General features: G+C 37.4%; 1 protein-coding gene across 1 annotated transcript; it reads left to right on the top strand.

The window, feature by feature from the left end:
- Window positions 1-1,278: 1,278 nt before the first annotated feature.
- LOC122660405 (amino acid permease 6-like) lies at window positions 1,279-15,256 on the top strand. The gene is made up of 11 exons (XM_043855704.1): window positions 1,279-1,459; window positions 1,586-1,664; window positions 1,809-1,892; window positions 3,938-4,087; window positions 10,382-10,516; window positions 10,667-10,900; window positions 11,028-11,121; window positions 11,233-11,447; window positions 11,608-11,753; window positions 14,102-14,329; window positions 14,780-15,256. Exons 1-11 carry the CDS (start codon window positions 1,334-1,336, stop codon window positions 15,203-15,205), a joined length of 1,917 nt encoding a protein of 638 aa, XP_043711639.1. The 5' UTR covers window positions 1,279-1,333; the 3' UTR covers window positions 15,206-15,256.
- The last annotated feature ends 4,365 nt before the right edge of the window (window positions 15,257-19,621 follow it).

Consider the following 19,621-nt stretch of genomic DNA (forward strand, 5'->3'; position numbering starts at 1 on the left):
AACGGATCATTTTTCTGCAGTGCGATTCGGTTCGATCGTAAATGGTCGATACCGGTTCTGATATTCGATTTTGGTTCCATTTTGACATCGTTACCTCAAACATACTTTCATCAAACTCAGGGTACCTTGTGGTAATCCAATCCGGCTCCTCTCTAGGGAGCTCAGTGCCCAAGGCAAGCCCAGGGGGCATCCAAGGGTTGGGTTATGCCGCACACATCTCGGTGCATGCGGGATGTGTGTGGCACAGCCCAATGGTTGGATGCCCCCTTGGGCGTGCTGGGCTCCCTGGGGAGGAGCTCAATCAAACGATTCAAAACCCCTAAAGCCAAGTTAGTCCCTTCCCCAAATCTCGGTTTTACGTTTCGAATCCTAAATGTCTTCCATCAATGTTTGCACCCGAAGAAACCTGTGGACTTTACAACCCTAAATCCCGTCCGGCAAGCTTCCAGTTACGACTCCGGCGAGTCTCCACTCTCCATCTAAGGGTATTGAGTCCCCTTCCTATTCTCCGTCTCCATTCCTTGTGGATTGCAGCGGCCCCTTCCTCTCTGTTAGTATCTGTCTCCTTCCTTCGTTGACTCTGTATCTATGGCCTCATGGGACATGGTTGTGTAGAATTCCACTTCGGGATGGGGATAAATAAAACCCAGGGATAAAACTTCCGATTTTTATCCTATCCCTTGGTCTTCTGCTACTCATCATACTTACGTTCCTTGCGCTTCAGACCCAGGTACCGAGTTTCGAAATCCTCACCATTATGCCAGTATAAGTCTCTTAACTAACAGTCCCCAATTCCTCAAGTGGAGAAGAGGAAGGTCTGACCCTTAACCCTCGCTTCTTCTACAAGAGTAGGAACATCTTTTCCCTCGGACATGTTACTGTTGTATTGTGATTCGAGCAGGTAATGGTAGGTGGTTTGGGGTGCTCATACAATCTTTTATGAAGCTCAGTCAATATAGACAGTTTAATCATTCTTTGTTTTTATCTTTTTGATGCCTTATCTTCTTAAACACTCATGATGTTCGATTATTAGCACGAGGGCTTCTTATCAATCAAAAGCCCTAGTTTATATATTTCCGTCACTGGGGTTTTGCTCCACATTTTCGTACATTTCTCATTTTGTAACTATAGTTTACTCCCTTCTAGTAAGCATTGGTTGCAAGAAATAGATAAAACCATAGTTTATGTATTTTGGTAACACAAATTACTGAAAATTTCCTTTAAAAAAAATAAATTGCATGTTAATATTGGCTTTTTTTTAAAAAAAAACTTAGCTTAACGTTTGCTTATTAATAATTGTGGTGGTTCTGTTGGTGTGTTGAAACCAGTGCAAATGAGTACTATAGAAGAGGATTACAAGCCTCCAGTAGAATTTCAAGTGGATGCCAAGGACCCTCTTGTTGACATCTCTTTGACAGATTCGACTGAGCTTTGGCTCATCCAATGGCCGATTAATCAAGTAAAAGTTTCCTTTATAATCACATTATTTTTTCTTTGAAGGTTGTTGAAATCAGTTATTTCATTCGTAGTGAATATTGTATTTACTTGGCATTGATCTCACTCCATTGAATTGTTGGTTGTGTAGCCTCCTGATTTTGATGGGGAAGAGGTGTCACTAAAGCTCCATAATGATGGACATTTAGGCAGCTTTGAGAGTTCCTCTGGTAATTGCAGTTCATATATGGAAGATTTCAAAGAGTACTTTTGTTTATTTATTAAAAAAATAGTTATAATTGTCTAATTGACATTCATGTCTGAGAATTCTTTGATAATTCTAAACCCTGGTTTATTGTTATGAGTTATGACAGGAAAATCATATAAATTGGTTAGCTTTGCAGCACAAGAACCAGATGCTACAGTTTTCCTATCCTCTCCGTCAGAGTCGAAAGCTGGTAAGCATTGGTGCACTCTTTCTTTCCTTCCCCCCCCCCCTCTTTTGGTTGTTTATGTTCATTTATATTTATTTTATTCATTATTCAATGCATCTTTTCTTTCAGGTTGAAATCTGGATTTCACTTTAATTATTAAAAAAAGAAGAAAGAGATCTGGATATTTATATTGCAGTGGAAATGGATCTAAATGCATTCATCTACATTATTAACATACCAAGGACCCCCAAAATTTGCAACAAAATTTTTTGTATCAATTCTCATCTGTTTACTGGAGTTTTTTTTCCTTTACTGACCACAGAAGATGAGAGAGAGAGAGAGAGAGGTTTGCAGTTGTTGTAGCCGTAAATCTTGAATAGGCAGCCCCTCTTATAACTCCTAATCTATCCCTCTGGGTGCCATTCCCTATTTTTTCAGTGCCTGAGGCGTTGATTGTCTAGAATGATGTAGTCTACCTGAGGAGTTTAGTGTTGAGCAATTGAGTATGATGGGGAACTTCTCAATTGACGGAGATGGACACTGAAACCAGGATTGTGAGAAGTATTCGGATTAAATAGCGAAATTGAACCCAATTATTTCTGATATTTCAATTCATTTGATAGAGGAGGTGAATGAAAAAGGACCGTTGATACAAATCACAGTTGAAGGGAAGCAGATAGGGGTAAAGAGGGATAAGGTTCAAGGGATAGAGGATAGGCAGGGGAAACAGTTGTGTTTCATTGTGCCTTTTTTTGGAGGGTGGGGTGATGAATTGAGTAGAAGTAGTGGTTTTGAGGGGAAGTGTCACATCGTTATTGGGAATTGGAGGTTTCTTATTTTGCTTCGATGTTTATACTTGGGGATGTCAGAGTTGTGGTCTTATTTACTTGTTTCTCTAACCGTTCTATTCCTTTTTGGGAATGAGGCCCCTCTCTCACTTTTATTCCTCTTGTTTCTTAACCATAACCCGCACCCCCCCCCCCCCAAAAAAAAAAAAAAAAAAAAAAAGAGAAGAAGAAATAAACTTTGCAGGGGGACAGGAATGCCTTGTGTTTTCAGGATACTCTAGCCATTGACTTTGACCCATGATAATAGAAATAAAACATTAGCCCTGATTCATGAAATTTGGAAATGTCACATGTACATGGGAGGTCAGGGACACAAGGAAATGAAAATTCCCTGGAGATTTCTAAGACAAGTAACTATATCTCGTTGTTGACTCTTATTTGACATTCGTTAAAATTTTCCACCATACTGAGTATGTATACCCAATTTTTTTCAGGTGTTAGATTATATTTAGTTTTGCTGTTGAAACTTCTTTCATTGACCTACTAAATTTTTATTTAGTGCAACTTCTCAACTCCCTATATAAGTTCTGTCAGTTTCCTTGGGCTGCTTTTGTCCATACTTCAGACAACAATTTGTATTATGCTGAATCTTTATCCATTATGTCTGAAGTTTTATTTTTAAGGATTGGGAGAGCTCTGGCTCACAGTTTATGTGAACTGTTTGTACATGTTGAATATTTTTCCGTGAAGGGGAGAGTTAGTGTTAAGTCGAGAGTGGGAGAATTCTAAGTTAGTCATTGTTATTTTTATTTTAGTTAGTTTTTTTGTTTTAATTAAGAGTTGGTCATGTATTAGTGTGCACTCTCTCTGCCGTCTTTGATTCATTCAATTGCTTTATTTGCCTCTTGGCTACTTCCCTTTTGGTTGAAACTTAACATGTGACTAGGGGACTTTAGAGTCTACCTGTGTTCAAATTTTAGGTCAACCTGACCTGCCACATGGCACATGTAGTTGCGCTGCTCATAGATTCCATGGCTGGATTGGCCATCCAGCCTACCTTTGCCCTTCTCTTTTTAGTATCACATAAAGATACCAAAGAAAATATTGTTTTACTTCACTTTGCATCTAAGCAAATAGGGCGTTAGGTAACTTAATTTTTTAGTGTATTCTTTTTTAATCTCTGTAATCACACCAATAAAGAACAGATTTTTTAAACTTAAATTTGGGCTTTGGGCAAATATTATGGAATGAAAGGTTTATGCATATTTTTGTCTTGTGCAGTTGGAAAGATTTCACGGCGGGTTTCTTTAGTCCATTACCCAGAACCTACAGAGTTGGAGAAACCCATTTCTAATCATCCAAGCCGATTGAGTCAGAGATCGGGGACTTCCACCTATACATCCCATCCCATGGCAACTCCAACCCATAGTAGTCGCAAACAGAGAAGCCCACACTCAAGGAGTGGAATGTCACATAGTATTGTATCACCATCAGTTAGTGGTAGACATAAAAATTCACTGATTGAAAGTGAGGTGCCATCAAGAGGTGCGAAGAAAAGGGTCACTGTGGAGACCACAACATCCGTGGATCGATCAACCCGAGATTCTGGAGCAGGTCGGAGTGATGTTACTTCTTTGGGTTCCTCTGAAAATTCTCATCGAAGAAAATCGAGGAAGATTATTAAAGATGAGCAGTGATGTTTTGGTTCCATGTTCAGTTTTCAGTTGTATCAGATCACCTCAATGGGGTTGGATGGTTGAACACAACGTTTTCGTGAATCAACGAGAATTTTGTTCCTCGCGGGGAATCAAGAGTAATGGCAAGGAGATCTGTCTTATTATTTTGGAATCCTTTTAACTTGCATGTATTCATCAGGTTCATAGAGAGAGAGAGAGAGAGAGAGAGAGAGAGAGAGGACTTAAAAACAGAACTTTATGTTCATATATTTTTCCATGTGTTCACTCCATAATGAATTTTAGGGATTCATTCATAATTAGATATTGGATAATAGATTTGTTCATACTTTGAAAATGAAGGAGACGCCTCCATAATCTTTTTAACTGTGAGCTTCTTTAATAGGTTATATAGGTCCTAAGAATAGGCGTTTATCCAGGTTCTTGATAGAATCTTTCAAAAGTAGGGGAATGCATTATCATTATTCAAAACCTGGGGGAGGGGTTTGATATTTTGGATACTTAGATTTGGGGATTTGGGGATAAGTAAAAAAATCTCGAGTAAACACCATCCTCCTCCCCTCTGAGGGTTGCCCCAAATAGGTACCATGAGTGAATACAAATTTTAAGCCCATTGAAATAGCCACCGTCACTTGCTTTGAGTTAAAGGTATTTGAACTAATTAAATAGAGTGCCTGACTTTTCTAATTCATTTGGTAACCAAACATCTCACAATAGCTGGATTCATAATGGAAGTACCCTCCAAATTAAGGGTGTAAATTGGTTAGGTTTTAGAGAGTGTTTGTTGTGAACCGAGAACCGAATTAGTTCTGAAAATTGATTCTCGAACCAAACTTGCTTGGTTGGGTTTATTGTGCTTATTCAGTTCCAACATTCAGTTTTTACACAGTTTGGTTCTGGTTTCCATACTCGATTCGTTAACTATAAGTACTATAAAATATTAATATACTATATATAATATAATATATTATATTAATATAATATTATAAAATCTAATACTAATATTATTAATATATATTATAATATATTAGTATTATAGTTTATTAATATACTATAATATATTAGTATCCCAATTCGGTTTAGTTTTGGTTCGAACCAACAATTCCTATGTTGGAATCGAAATCGAACAGAATTATAACGGAATTTATTCATTTTGACCTATTTGGTCCTTTTTCAGTTTTAATTGCGGATCCAATTTGATACCCTTGATCCAAATTTAGAGAAAATCATGCAATTATCAGCAAAGCAAATGAGAAATATGTACACTAATCCTACTTATTCCACCACTTGAAACAACCTAGTCCCTTCTGAGACTAAATCATTCCAATAATTTCTCCATTTACTTTAACATAACATGGTATTCAATAACTGCTACTCATTGCATGATCCATTGGACCCACTTAGGAACCCTGTTTTAAGAAGTACTTGTTCTAAAAAAAAATGCCTAATAACATACAATGCATAAAAAATAATAAAAATTAAATTTACATAGCAGCGATAATAAAAAAAAACTGTCTTTGATATTATAATCAGGGCAATTGTTTACTATCGCTGTCAACCAAAAAAAAGTTTACTATCACTGCAAAAAATGCCAATACCCATTTGATGCGCACATAAATTATTTGGCGGGCTGTTCATGTTGGGGCGTGAGAATGGGTTTCGAACATTCAACAATGGTAATATATTTCGGTTGCTAAATATCAATAGGTAGCGGCAATAATTTATTCTTTTTTGGTTGCGACTATATTATAATATACCACTGTTAATTCGGCTAAGTGTAGAACTAAAAGAGAAAGAGAAAATACGAAATTAGATGAAAAGAGGTGACAGTGTCCTTTCAACGCATCTATTTGAAGGGGTATACCCCTTGAAGGGATGGACTTCAATGGTGTGGATTAAATTGTATAAAATCTTAAGGAAAGATTCCAAATTAGTGCCTTAAAGCACTCTTATATATATATGGTCATGTACGTCTCTATGCAAAGACATGTCCATACCAAAATGTATATACAAATGGACACACCTTCATTCTACTAATGTATTATTAAAGTAGGCCCAATTCCACGAAATAATTAAGTCAAGTCCAGCCCAAGCCCGTGACAAAAGGTTGTCATCCAAAAAAAAAAAAAAAGCCCATGCCCACACTTATGAGTGAAGGGAAAGTCTCTCATTTAGGGTTTACACCCGTATAGAACCTCATCCTACATATATACCTCTTCTCTTCCCCATCTCCAAACACTGTGCTACTAAACTTTCAAAGTAAAACACCCATGTCGAGGACAAAAGGCAATGCACAAAAACAATATAAGATGCATATTTCTTAAAACTTGAGTGTCGTATTGAAACTTTCCAACAGAAAATGATGTACACACTATCGATAGTACATGCCCCTTCACACACTCTCTCCTCCCAGAAAATGTAGACCCCTTTTATACGAGTGGTGAGACTCTCCCTCCATTGTGTCCATTGATTTGACATGGTGGTGTACATCTCTCCTCCATACGGTGGTATGTACATCTCACCCCCATATAATATTTTGATGCTTATAGTTCATTCATCAAACATTCAAACTAACTCTTTACAACATTTAGCACCAAAAAAAAAAAAGTGAGATGTCAAAACGCACATATTTAATAGATGTCATCTATCAAATGAAACAACCTCTCCACAAAGCAGGGGTAAGATCACGTACATTATGATCCTCTCTAGACTCCGCAATGGCGAGAACCTCGTGCACTGGGTATACCTTTTTTAATCTTCAAACCTTAAGTAATTAAACTAGAGACATTAATTTTTAGTACAGATTTTTTCATTGACACCCCTTAAGTTGTCAAATGATTGATAATCTTCAAAAACAAAAAAAAATGATTGATAATCTTAATAAATTTTTTACCTCTTTAATATAACACTAAGATGGATTGGCCGCATTCCATTACTTGGCTTCATGAGCTAGTTTTTCAAGAGGTCTTGTGTATTCCATGAAATTCTCATGATTGAATTTTCTTATTAACGAAAAAATAGAAATATTTTTTCAATAAAGGTAATAATATAATTTCACATGTATATTTGAAATATGTGCAACACAATAATAATGAAATAATGATAAATCATTTTTAAATAATTTTTGAAAACCCTTTTATACCTCTAACTTGAAAACTTTTGAGAGTGAGAGAAGGGGCACTTATATGAAGGTGTCAAGTTATAGTTACACCTATAGAAGTTTTAAGTATTAGGGAGAGGGTTTCCCACAAGGATAGTGTCAAAAAAAAGTTGCACACTAAAACCAATGAGAGATTGGAAAATGGTATCATCCATATGGAACCAATATGGGGCCCACATGGTTAGGATAGGAAAGAAATGTCAATGTAGGTCACACTATTTATTATGTCAAGAGTGTATAAAGTAATTTGTTCAAAGGCAATGTAGCAATCTTTTTTCCAACAAAAATTCATCATTGACTTCCACTCCTACTGGGGAAGGTCTAAGTACCTTTCTTAGTCAAAGAAAAGTAGAAACTCTAACCCAAAGAGATCAGCTCAGTTGGCAAGAGACCAACTTCTCAAATAAGAGGTTATGAGTTCAAACCACCATGGGGCTTATCCACATCCCCTAATTCCCCCCCCCCCTCCTATTATAATACAAGCTCTTAATCCAAAAAAAGTTGAAACTCCATCTCATAAAATAAATGGGGAAGAGCTCTCTCAACCTATAGAGTACACAATGCTTCCTCACATAGATATATATATATATATATATATTTATTTATTTTTTTTTTTTTAAATAATAATTATTAGAAGGAAGAGGGTTCTCTTAGTAAGCAGGGAACTCTACACCCTCCTTTTCTCACGTACTTTTTTTAAATATTTGTTTTTCTCTCTTAAAAAATCAATAAATTAATATGGAGAACAGTTTTTCTCCATCAGTTACGCACTGAAGAGGATCTGGTTCCAGACTACCTACTTGCTCAGAGAACCTTCTCCCTATAAATGGGAATAGTTACTCCATTATAGTTTCCAAACAAGAACAATTAATAGTTTAATGCCCTTTAACAAGGGTAAGGGAGTTTTACCCCAAAAAAAATACTAAAATAAGAGAGTCAAACGTAGAAATATCATCATCAATAGCACTAAATGACCAATCAATGGTGACCTTCCACAATTTCACCAACACAAACTCATATTCATATATAATCCCTTTCCCTGTTGACTCTGACTCATTAGGGAGCACGAGAAACGTAGATGTTGAGCAATCAACATGATAGCCATTAGGTGGACGGTAATTAGATCTGCCATGTCATTCATCCACGTGGCAAAACTTCTCTCTCTCTCTTTCTCTATACCTTCATATAATCTCAAAGTAGGAATGTTATCAATTCTTCTTCCCCCCCCCCCCCCAAAAAAGCATATACGACTATACGAGTTATCTTTTTTTGGTAAAGACTATACGAGTCATCAATGTTGTAGAAATTTAGGCATATAGTCTTCGTCATCATTGTAATAAAAGGGTACGTAACCAAAGGAGAGGGCGAAGTCAGCGGTGTTTCTTTCTGTGTGGACGGCCAGAAATGATCGGAGTGAGTAGGTCCGGGAAGACTTGAAACCACCACCATCAGTGGTGGTGCAGTATTTTTCAATTTTGAAGGACCCTAAAGTGATAATAGGGTTTTTTTTTTTTCTCTCTCATTTATTATTATTATTATTAAGGAGAAAGAACACTACCTAAGCGCATTGGTGCTCCTTTGTCCACACATAGGGAGGGGTATGTAAAATGACCGTCATGTCCAATGGAAAATTCCAAGGGCATGATGGTCATTCCATGCGCCTCTGTCTAGCATAGGGGTAGAGAGTTCTCTGCCAGGGAACGTGGTTCGGCATCAGCATAGGCCAATGAGAGCATGAATGGAACCATAAATAGGATGGAATTTTTGCCTTTCAAAAGGGGGGGAGGATTGGTAGTCATTTTGTGGGGGCCTATGTCTAGATGCAAGAACCACGATCCCACACAAGCTCGTTTTCTTTATTATTATTTAGAAAAAAAGAAAATTGATCACATGAAGCATGTGCCAAGCACGTCGCCTGATTGTCCTACCCTCTATAAAATGAAAAATCCCCTTACCAATCCCCTATGTTGGTGCAGGTGCATTTGTTTCAGTAACCGATTTACCTGCATTGACTCAGGGTGTGGTTGATGATCTTTATAGTATCATAATCGGATTTGTCATATCGACCGATCCATATCGATATCGATCTTGATTAATAATACCAATATGATACCAATACATATTGTTGATAATACGCAAAAAGGTGTTCGTTGTCCATACCAATACATATTGGTATCACATCGATATCAAAATTGACCGATATCCGTTCCAATATCATTAACTAAAACCCTTTTCTCTCTCTCCCTCTTTTGCGGGTCCATTTGACTCATCCCAAATACGGGGGAGTCAAAGGGCATATTTATGGCCCCACTACAGCCAATCATATTCATAGTCACTGTTTTGGGGTTTTTCTGCACCTGTATTCATTGGACCTTTATCCGCTGCAGTTATACTAGCGCTGCTGTGCGTATCATGCGGTTCAACAGCGACCATGTGTACACAGTGAGACCTGCTGTGCACACATGGCCGCTGCTGCACCACACGATGCGCACAGCAGCGCTACAGTTACAGTAACCGGATAAAAATTTGTATTCATTGGCTGTGTGTGTGAGAGAGAGAGAGAGAGAAAGAAAAAGGCACCGCAGAGTTTCCGCTACATTGATTCGGTCGCCCAACATTTTGTCACAGAGTGGTGCTCCATAGGTAGGCCTGAAAGATCACCGGTCCATACGGAACTCCTTCCTTTTGCTCATTCTCTCTCTGTCTTTCCATTCTTTTCTAACAATTACTTCTTTCTTCTCACACTCCACTTCATTCCTCCCTTCCTCCCTCCCTCCCTTCTCTATATATATATCTTCCCTCTTCCACCTCCTCTTTATAGTCCAATCCATACGGATAAGCAGTCTTCAGTCGTAGAGAAGAGAAGAGAAGAGAAAGAGAGAGAGATGGCTTTAGAGTTGCAGAAGAGGAATGGAATGTTCATGGAGCATCATGCGCCGGAGGTGATGGAGAAGGGATTCAGTGGGAAGTCCAACTTGGATGATGATGGTCGGGAAAAGCGAACTGGTAGTATATTTGATTTCATCTTCTTCATATGCTTCCTTCCTTTTGGCCGATCTTTTTTTTCATTTTCACTACAACATTTTACTTAATTTGAACTTCTTCTTTTCCTACCAATTCGTAATAATTATTTGTGCTTACTGTTTTGATATGAAGGAACGATGGTCACTGCAAGTGCTCATATAATTACTGCTGTTATTGGATCGGGTGTTCTATCGCTAGCCTGGGCGATAGCTCAGTTAGGTTGGGTGGCCGGACCTGCTGCTCTACTAGCCTTCTCTGTTATCACCTGGTTCACCTCCACTCTGCTCGCCGACTGTTACAGGTTTCCTGACCCTATTTCCGGCCAGAGAAGCTATACCTACATGGATGTTGTGAGATCCAATTTAGGTAAAATCAATCAATCCCTCATTTCTCTCTTTACCTTTTCCCACCAAGATTGCTTCTCTCTCTCTCGAGATCGAAATTCTCATCAGTGATTCTTGTTTTTTTCTTTTTCCTTTTTTTTCCTCTACAGGGGGAATGAAATTTAAACTCTGTGGATTGGCTCAGTATGCGAACCTTATAGGAACTACAATCGGATACACTATCACTGCATCCATCAGTATGGTGTACGTAATCCTCCTCCGAAACACAAATTCTTAATTTTTTGAGGTTTTTTCCATTTCTGTATTTATTTAATCTTTGTGTGTGTTTTTATTTATATTTGATTTGATAATCAGGGCTATCCAAAGGTCAAATTGTTTCCACCAGAACGGTCATCAAGCTCCTTGCTACACATCGAATTATCCATTCATGGTGATATTTGCATCCATACAGATCGTTCTTTCTCAGATACCCAATTTCCATAAGCTCTCATGGCTCTCCATTGTAGCTGCAATCATGTCTTTCGCTTATTCTTCAATTGGAGTGGGTCTCTCCATAGCAAAAGTTGCAGGTAAGCATCAGTTTCCAACAACACTGACACTACTGTTTTTGAGATCATCTGTCTGATTGATTATGAGAAAGAAACAAAAAGAAAGATGTGGTCAGAAGTTTCTTTCTGTGGTTTCCATTCACTTTATTATGGTGGTCTCTGTTTTTTTTATACCCTGCAGAGAAAGGGCATCATATGAGAACAACCCTAACGGGGGTTACCGTAGGGGTAGATGTCTCGGGTACGGAAAAGGTGTGGAGGACCTTCCAAGCCCTCGGAAACATTGCCTTTGCCTATTCTTATTCCATGGTCCTTATCGAGATACAGGCAAGCCCATCCCATTATCTCAGTTTCCCACACCATTTACATTCAAATTTTATCAATTTTTGTTTCATATGTATATATGTATGTATGTATGTATATATGCATATATTCTCTCCATTGGACCCCAACAAAAGGGAAAATACAGAAAAAAAGGAAAGTTTCTCTTTCCGGTTCTCAAGTACGGAGGGACAAAGTTTTCCTCAATAGCCCTATGGGGTTTTGGTATGTTTCCTAAAATACCCTTTTTATACCACCCATCTTGATGAATGGATTCCATGACTAGCATTAAATAAAGATTAATATGCTAAGTTGCCAGGCTGTTCTTGGACTGATAATTATCGAGTTAATTGCATTAAATCTCAGTCGTTGAACATTTTACCTGAAAAAGACTGTGACGCCGTGATAGTGATCTTTCACCCCCAACGGTCAGCCTCTCTCTCTCTCTCTCTCTCCCTTTGCATCCTCTCCCCACCCTGCCTTCTCTCCACACCTCACCTCTACATCCCCCCTCCATCCCACGTCTCTGGATCCCCTTCCATGCCTAAACTTAAAGACAAGTTGCAGCCAAGTCTCATAAAAGATCCACCCTTTGTAATTTTTTTTTTGGTGATTATTTTGATAGTCAAGAACCAATAAAACTAGGAAAATTATCTCCTCCAGTTTTCTACTCAGTCCAGTTCCCCAGTTCCTCTAATAAGGTGGGGTGGATCCCATGTAGACAGGGTAGGGTGGTCATTGCGCCCCCTTTGTTAGGAGAACTGGGAAACTAGGTCCCAGTTCCTCTAATAAGATGGGGTGGATCCCATGTAGACAGGGTAGGGTGGTCATTGCGCCCCCTTTGTTAGGAGGACTGGGAAACTAGGTCGGGTAAGGAATTGGAGGGACTAAAGATCCGAAAATCAACACGTAACTTCTTGCCAGCACCCTATCCATAAAATATAACTCAAGAACAATTAACTCTGCATCAATGAAAAAGAAGAAAGCATCTCTACCTGTACCTTAAAATTCCGATAGCAGAGGAACCATCCAATTAAGTGGGACCTCTGCTACCACAAACAACTTTCACCTCAAATGTTTCGACCATTCAATGTGTTGTGTTGCATCTCTTTAGACAGTAAAAATGGGTTATTTATTTGATTGTTTACTTTTCCCCGGTTGCTAACTATATGGGAATCTAATACGCAAGGGGAAACTAATAGTAAATATAAAGCATGGAAAAGAGAGAGAAAGATAAAAAAGATGGAAACCCTAGCGTTGGCGTGGCCCCTTGGATGGATTGGAAAGTTGGAAAAAGTGGGAAATTTCTTTGCTGCCAGGTGTGATAGTCTGTGTTTGTTCCATATTCCGTTCCCTACACCACTCTTTTAAAAAGATTCCTTCCAAAATCTTCCTAGGAAACCCAGGCATCGTTTATCTTCTTTCTTTTTGCACCTTTTCCATCTTTCCTCAGTGTTGTCTTTGTTTTTCATCTTTCCCTCAGTGTTTGTCTTTGTTTAGTACCATGTTTCTCAAAGCTGACTTTACAAAAGGTTAACAGTTGGCTGCTCCCTAGCTTTATCCACCAAATTTCAAACTATGTTTTGAGATCTTCACTTGTTTCCAAGTAAAATATGGTGGAAATTTTTTTCTTGTAAAATAATTATTTTTTACTGTTTGTTTTAACAAAAAATATAAGAATTATTAAAAAAAAAAAAATAAAAAAAATTGGAAATTTTAAATGAAAAAAAAATCATGTAAAATATCATCAGCGAGGTTGCGAGTGGGAAGGTATCGAAAGGGTAGTTTTGTGAATATACTAAAATCCTATAGGGTTTGTGAATTTAAGATGGTATGGTGAACCTGCGTTGCATGGTGAGGGAAAAGTTTCTCATTTAAATTAAGGTTGCATTTGGTATGCATTCTTGGAATGCATTCTAGGTTGATTTCGTATTCTCGGATGATAAATTAGTTGTTTTTATCACCTAAGAATACAGAATCAACCTAGAATGCATTCCAAAAATACATATCAAACACAACCTAAGTGACCAAACAATGTTCTCTTGCTCTAAGAGAATAGAAACATTCATCTACAGCTCTTGCCATTACATTTCTCAAACCTACGAGTAAGTAGGGCTATAGGTCAATCCACAACTTTGGCTTTGTTACCATTTGCAAGTGACTTGGGTAGAACTCATCCTTAAAAGCTAGTCATTAAGAAATGGGTATCCAAGTACCTATAAATCTCCACACGAGACTAGTCTCATTGGATGTAGGATTATTACTTCCGTCTTCCATGTGGAACCCCAATTGATTTAATCATCTGTTAGATTCTTAGTGGTGTGACATCGACAATATTGCCATGAAAATTTCAGGACACACTAAAATCAAGCCCGCCGGAAAACAAAGTGATGAAGAAGGCTTCTCTCGTCGGAGTCTTGACGACCACCTTGTTCTATATGCTATGCGGCTGCATGGGTTACGCTGCGTTTGGGAACGATGCACCAGGAAACTTTCTCACTGGCTTTGGTTTCTATGAGCCCTTTTGGCTCATAGACTTTGCAAACATCTGCATTGCAATCCATCTCATCGGAGCATACCAGGTAAATGATCTTCTTCTGCAACTCATCACTACTACCTTCTCTAAAAAGGGCGTACCCAGTGCACGAGGCTCCCGCCACTACGGGGTCTGGGGAGGGTCATAATGTAGAAAAAAATTTTGCTGCTACACTTGAAGTAGCAATGTTACTGCAGCTACAAGGCTGACAGGCAGTCAAAGAAATAGAATAATTCTCCTTTGGATTCAAAAATACCCTCCTAGGTTTAAGTATTTTCTAAAATACCCTTTAAGATCTCATTTCCTTGACTGCCAGCCTTGCAAGTGTAGCAGCAAAATTTCGTCCCATAATGTATGCAGCCTTACCCCTTGTTTTCACATAAAGGTTGTTTCTAGATTCGAACCCGTGATCCCTCTTGGTCATAATAGAACAACCTTAACCGTTGGACCAAGGCCCGCCCTCTTCTATTTTGATTTAAGTACTATGTTCGATCAGGTGTTCTGCCAACCCATATTTGGATTCGTTGAAAATCGGTGCAACCAACGGTGGCCGGAAAACGGATTCCTAACGAACGAATATGCCGTTAACATTCCATTCTACGGTTCATATTACATCAACTTCTTCCGATTGATATGGAGGACGGCATACGTGATCTTGACCTCAGTTCTGGCCATGATTCTTCCATTTTTCAATGATTTCATTGGATTGATGGGAGCTGCTTCCTTCTATCCACTCACTGTTTACTTCCCCATTGAAATGCACATTGCACAGGCTAAGCTACAGAAGTATTCTTTAAGGTGGACATGGCTCAAAATACTGAGCTGGGCTTGCTTGATTGTTTCAATTCTTGCCTTTGCCGGATCTGTTCAGGGTCTTGTGGCAGATGTCAAGACCTATAAGCCGTTTAAGATAAAAAATTAACTATTAATTAATGTCTCTTTATATATACTTAGATTGTAGTTGATCACCAATGTTGAAAATGGGTATGTAATAAATTTTTTTTTTTTGAAATAAAAAAAAAAATATTTGAAACTTTTGTTGCAAATTGTAAGCAACTGCTCTGAGCAATGGTGTTTGTATGCAGCTTTGTAACCTAAGGCACCTCCTTGTGTATGTATATATATATAATTATGTGTTGCCCTAAGAAACAAAAGAGAGAGGGATCGTCTACATGACTCCCCTATTTGTATATTTAGAACTTAACATCTTTTTTTGATTGCCCTTTGTTATTTAAGTTAAGAATAAACTAAAGTTTTAAAAATAATTTGAAAGTTATTTATCATTATGTCTGTATAAAAAATTGTCAATGTCTTGTACAATTTTTTTTTAATATAAATGTGAAATGACAAGATGTACCTTCATTTTATTATACTAAAAGGGCAACAAAATAAGATTACAAATTATATCAATAAGATTATCTCTTCCATAAAAGTGAAAAAATATTCTATACGACTACACCCTTATTTTTATCTGCTTCATTTGCTACTTGTTTCATTTCTCAAAATTCCTCTAAATAGAGGGGGGTGGACCCCACCCGGGCAGGGGGTAAGGTGGTCATTTCCACCCCCTCTATTGAGGAACTTGGGGAAATGGACCAACCCAAAAAATGGAGTACATAAAGGTTCGACTACACCCCTACTATTTTTTTCATTAAGATGAGGTCACATTCTCATTGTTGGATTGATTGGAAATTCTTTAAATTTATCATATGTCAAATATGGTGACTCATTTTAGTTGTATGACCCATTTTATTAGAGTGGTCCTACATCATTCTTAAATATAGTAAGAAATATAAGTAATTCATACAATCATGTTTGGTAACAATTACAAAAAAAAATTCTCTTTCCTTCTCTTTAATTTTCCTTGCAACCAAACAGAACCAACATGATGGATGTTAAAAGAAAAATGCATATAAAATGAAAACAAAAAAAAAAAAACTAGGAATATAAAAACATATTTGGGATATAATGTGGAAAAACCTGAGAGGGTGTAAACCTATTTAGGTGTATGACAGTATGGCCTGTTTCCGATCCATGAATTTTGGAATTAGTTTCTTCTCCATCGAAGTGTATTACACGTTAGTATCAATAAATTGTGTGTTAGTAAAGCACACGCATTTCACCATTGACAATTGGATTCATTGTAAACTTTTGATAGGTTAGTTGACTCAAGATTCATGTCACTAGCCATGGGAGCTCTTCTCGTTTTCATTTAGGTATCCGAACTCTTTTGAACAGTTTCTCTTCGGTGTGTATCTCATAAAGTTGCAGTTATTGCTAGGAGTTCCAAAAACGGTTTAAATGTAACTGACAATGTGTCTGACTTCATTCCTCTTTAAGTCAGGTTCAGTTTATTTTTTCATTAAAATTGAATTTAAAGTGACAAAGATTACAAAAAATACCATTACACCAATTATTGATCCATGATATAATTTGTGTAGCGGTCACATTTCGTTCAATTTTGTTCTCTTGTATTTCAAGAACTTGGAATAGAATTGCAAATAGCCTGACCAAGACGGCCTTGTCGATTTCATGCAAGACAGAATGATTGCATTCTATTCCTTGATTTCATGAGGCCTTAGATTGTTCACGATTTTCTCTTAAATGAATTCTCTGATATCAAAATAGAATTTTACATTCAATTTTTTTTTTAATTAGCCTTCATTGCTTAATCACTTTTATTGTTAAAAATGAAATTTGTCCAATGAGATGGATGTGAAGGTCTTAAGATATTGACTCACCTATTTTACCACTTTGGCATAAATTGTGACTTCAATCACAGTTTACCAATTTGTGCATCCACACACACCATTTGCGTAAAGCAGTAGAAATATCATCTAATCTCCATTAGACTTTCAATTGATCAAGTCAGTTAGACATAATGTCCAGTACAGATTAAAAAACTTAAAAACCATTTTGATAAGGCTTCCAGTGGATATAACATTTGACAAACAGATTCTTGAATGCTTAAGCTACCACTTGTCATCTCATAGTACTTTTATCGTTCTAGGTTAAGAATATTCCTTCTATTTTGCCGCCTCCTATCATCATAGAAAGAGAAAAAAAAGAAGAAAAAAAACCTCCATGGTAGCACAGCGGCCCATTTGGTAATGTTAAAACAAAAATGATTCTAGTGTTTTTCTGATTTTTTTTTTCCAATAAAAACGGAGTGAGAACTGTATGGTATGTCCGGTTTGACTTTCTGTAGTTTTTTTTTTAACGAGCAAGACACTTGGCACACTTTTGAGTCCTATTTGAGAAACACTAATTTTGTGTTTCTGCAGGTGAGAAACGCTTCTGCAAAAAATGCGATGAAACACATGTCACTTAAAAGTTTAGGGGTATTTATGGTATTTATCATTAAAACATAACAATTTCTCTTAACGTTCCTCTCACTCTGCTGCTACCTGGATACCTGAAGCTTCGATAGGATTTACCTTCCCTTCCTCTCCTCTCCTCTCCCCGTGACGGCATCTCCAGTTTGGCATTTTCGACAACGATAAGTTTTGAGTTTGATTTTTCAAATTTTTTTTTTTTAATATTTTCTTCTTCAGTTGTTCTTGATCTTCTTCTCACTGTTATTATTACCCAAAGATTGGAATCAGTGATTATTTCTGGAAAACTTAATGCTGTTGTTGTAAGCCACCCTCCTTAAATTTGGTGCTATATATTATTTAGCTAAGATTCTTCTTCTATTTAGATTTTCGTTTCAACTTTGTTTGGATCGTTAATTATCGGATGTTATTTCTTAGTTATGTGCTGCAAACGGGCCCAAGACCAAGATATAACCACGAGTATGGAAAACTAAGAATGAGAATAATAGGGCACAAAAAAGGCTTGTTGAATGTGTGAGGTCCTCTTTGTTTGTCAGGGGTTTGAGTTGAATCATCGCACTGGTCTCTCTTGGGTCTCTCCTCCTTAATCCTCCCATTCCCAATCCACTCCATCACATAATCCTTGACACCCTCCTGAGTCAGAAACACCTTCACCATTTTCCTGACACTACCACCAATCGTTCACTGAAACACTCTTCTACCCATACAGGTCTGTGTTTTTTTTTTTATCAGTGTTACCATATAACATTCAAGACTCAAAAACACTCAAAAAAAATACAGAAACGCTGTCATGCATAGCCTTATATTCCACTCAAATTTAACGTATAGATAGGCAGATAGGTCTTCGTAGAGTCCCGAGTTCACACTATATGGCAAGAATCAAACGATTTCAAATTGCGCCGATATCCAATCCAATTCTAATTTTTAAATCCTAATCCGTCACTTATGATCTCTTATTCTTTTTTCTTTTTTTTTTTAAATCTAAACTACTAAAAAAAGACTGCAAGTACAAGGGGAGAGAGGAGTGCCTTTTTTTTTTTTAACACAATATTCAAATCAGGAGAGAATATCTCTTGACCACCTATAGGACATGCACTCCAACTAGCAAACAACCAACCAATCGACTAAACAGTTATTTACAATCTTCGCTGGTTGGATGAAATTTTGGGAAACAAAATGCCACGGAGAATAATTATGAGGTCAAAGTGGCAAGTAAATTCTTCACCAAAAAGATTTATATTATCATCTTTTTCCGTTCCAATGTTACCATTGGCGGATGGTCTCACGGACTACTAGGACTAGGGTTGAGGTATCGGATCAGCTGTATCAGGCCTATCCATAGTATAAGTATTGATCGTAACCAATACCAATACAATACCCGTATCAGCATTGACTGTGACCAAAACCAATACAATTTAAATATAGATGGTTTTTTTTTTTTTTTAATATCAAAACTGGACAATATGTATCGGTATTGGATGTGACCCAATATAGGATCCGACACCATGAATCAAAACCCTGACTAGGACAAGAAAAGACACTGAAGTCAATATGATGCAGAACGTACAGGCACAACCCAGTACAAGAAGCCTCAGTAAGGGCGTACGAAGAAATAATCAATGACTGCCCCAAGTTCTAGCTTATAAGCATCCAGCCCATCCACTAGAACTGGAAGACATGTTGAAAGGACTTGCACACACAATTAATCATCCACACCCATTCAATCAAGTACAGAAAAAGATCTACAAGATAGTAGTTTAGTGGTAAAGGCTCAGAACCTGATTATTTAACACGGCCAAAAGGCATGATACTATCAAGTTTTTTAATTGGGTTCATATTTCATATTCAATTTCATCCCCCAATATATATGATGTAAATACCCTTGAGATGATTACATCCCAATGTAATGTTTTATAGCAAGTGCCCACATTCATACATCATTGCCCAATTAACACACCTCTGTACATTCTGGAGGTAGTAAAACCAGCAACAGGATTAGAGAA

Source organism: Telopea speciosissima, chromosome 4 (genome assembly GCF_018873765.1).
Source record: "Telopea speciosissima isolate NSW1024214 ecotype Mountain lineage chromosome 4, Tspe_v1, whole genome shotgun sequence".
Lineage (NCBI taxonomy): Eukaryota > Viridiplantae > Streptophyta > Magnoliopsida > Proteales > Proteaceae > Telopea > Telopea speciosissima.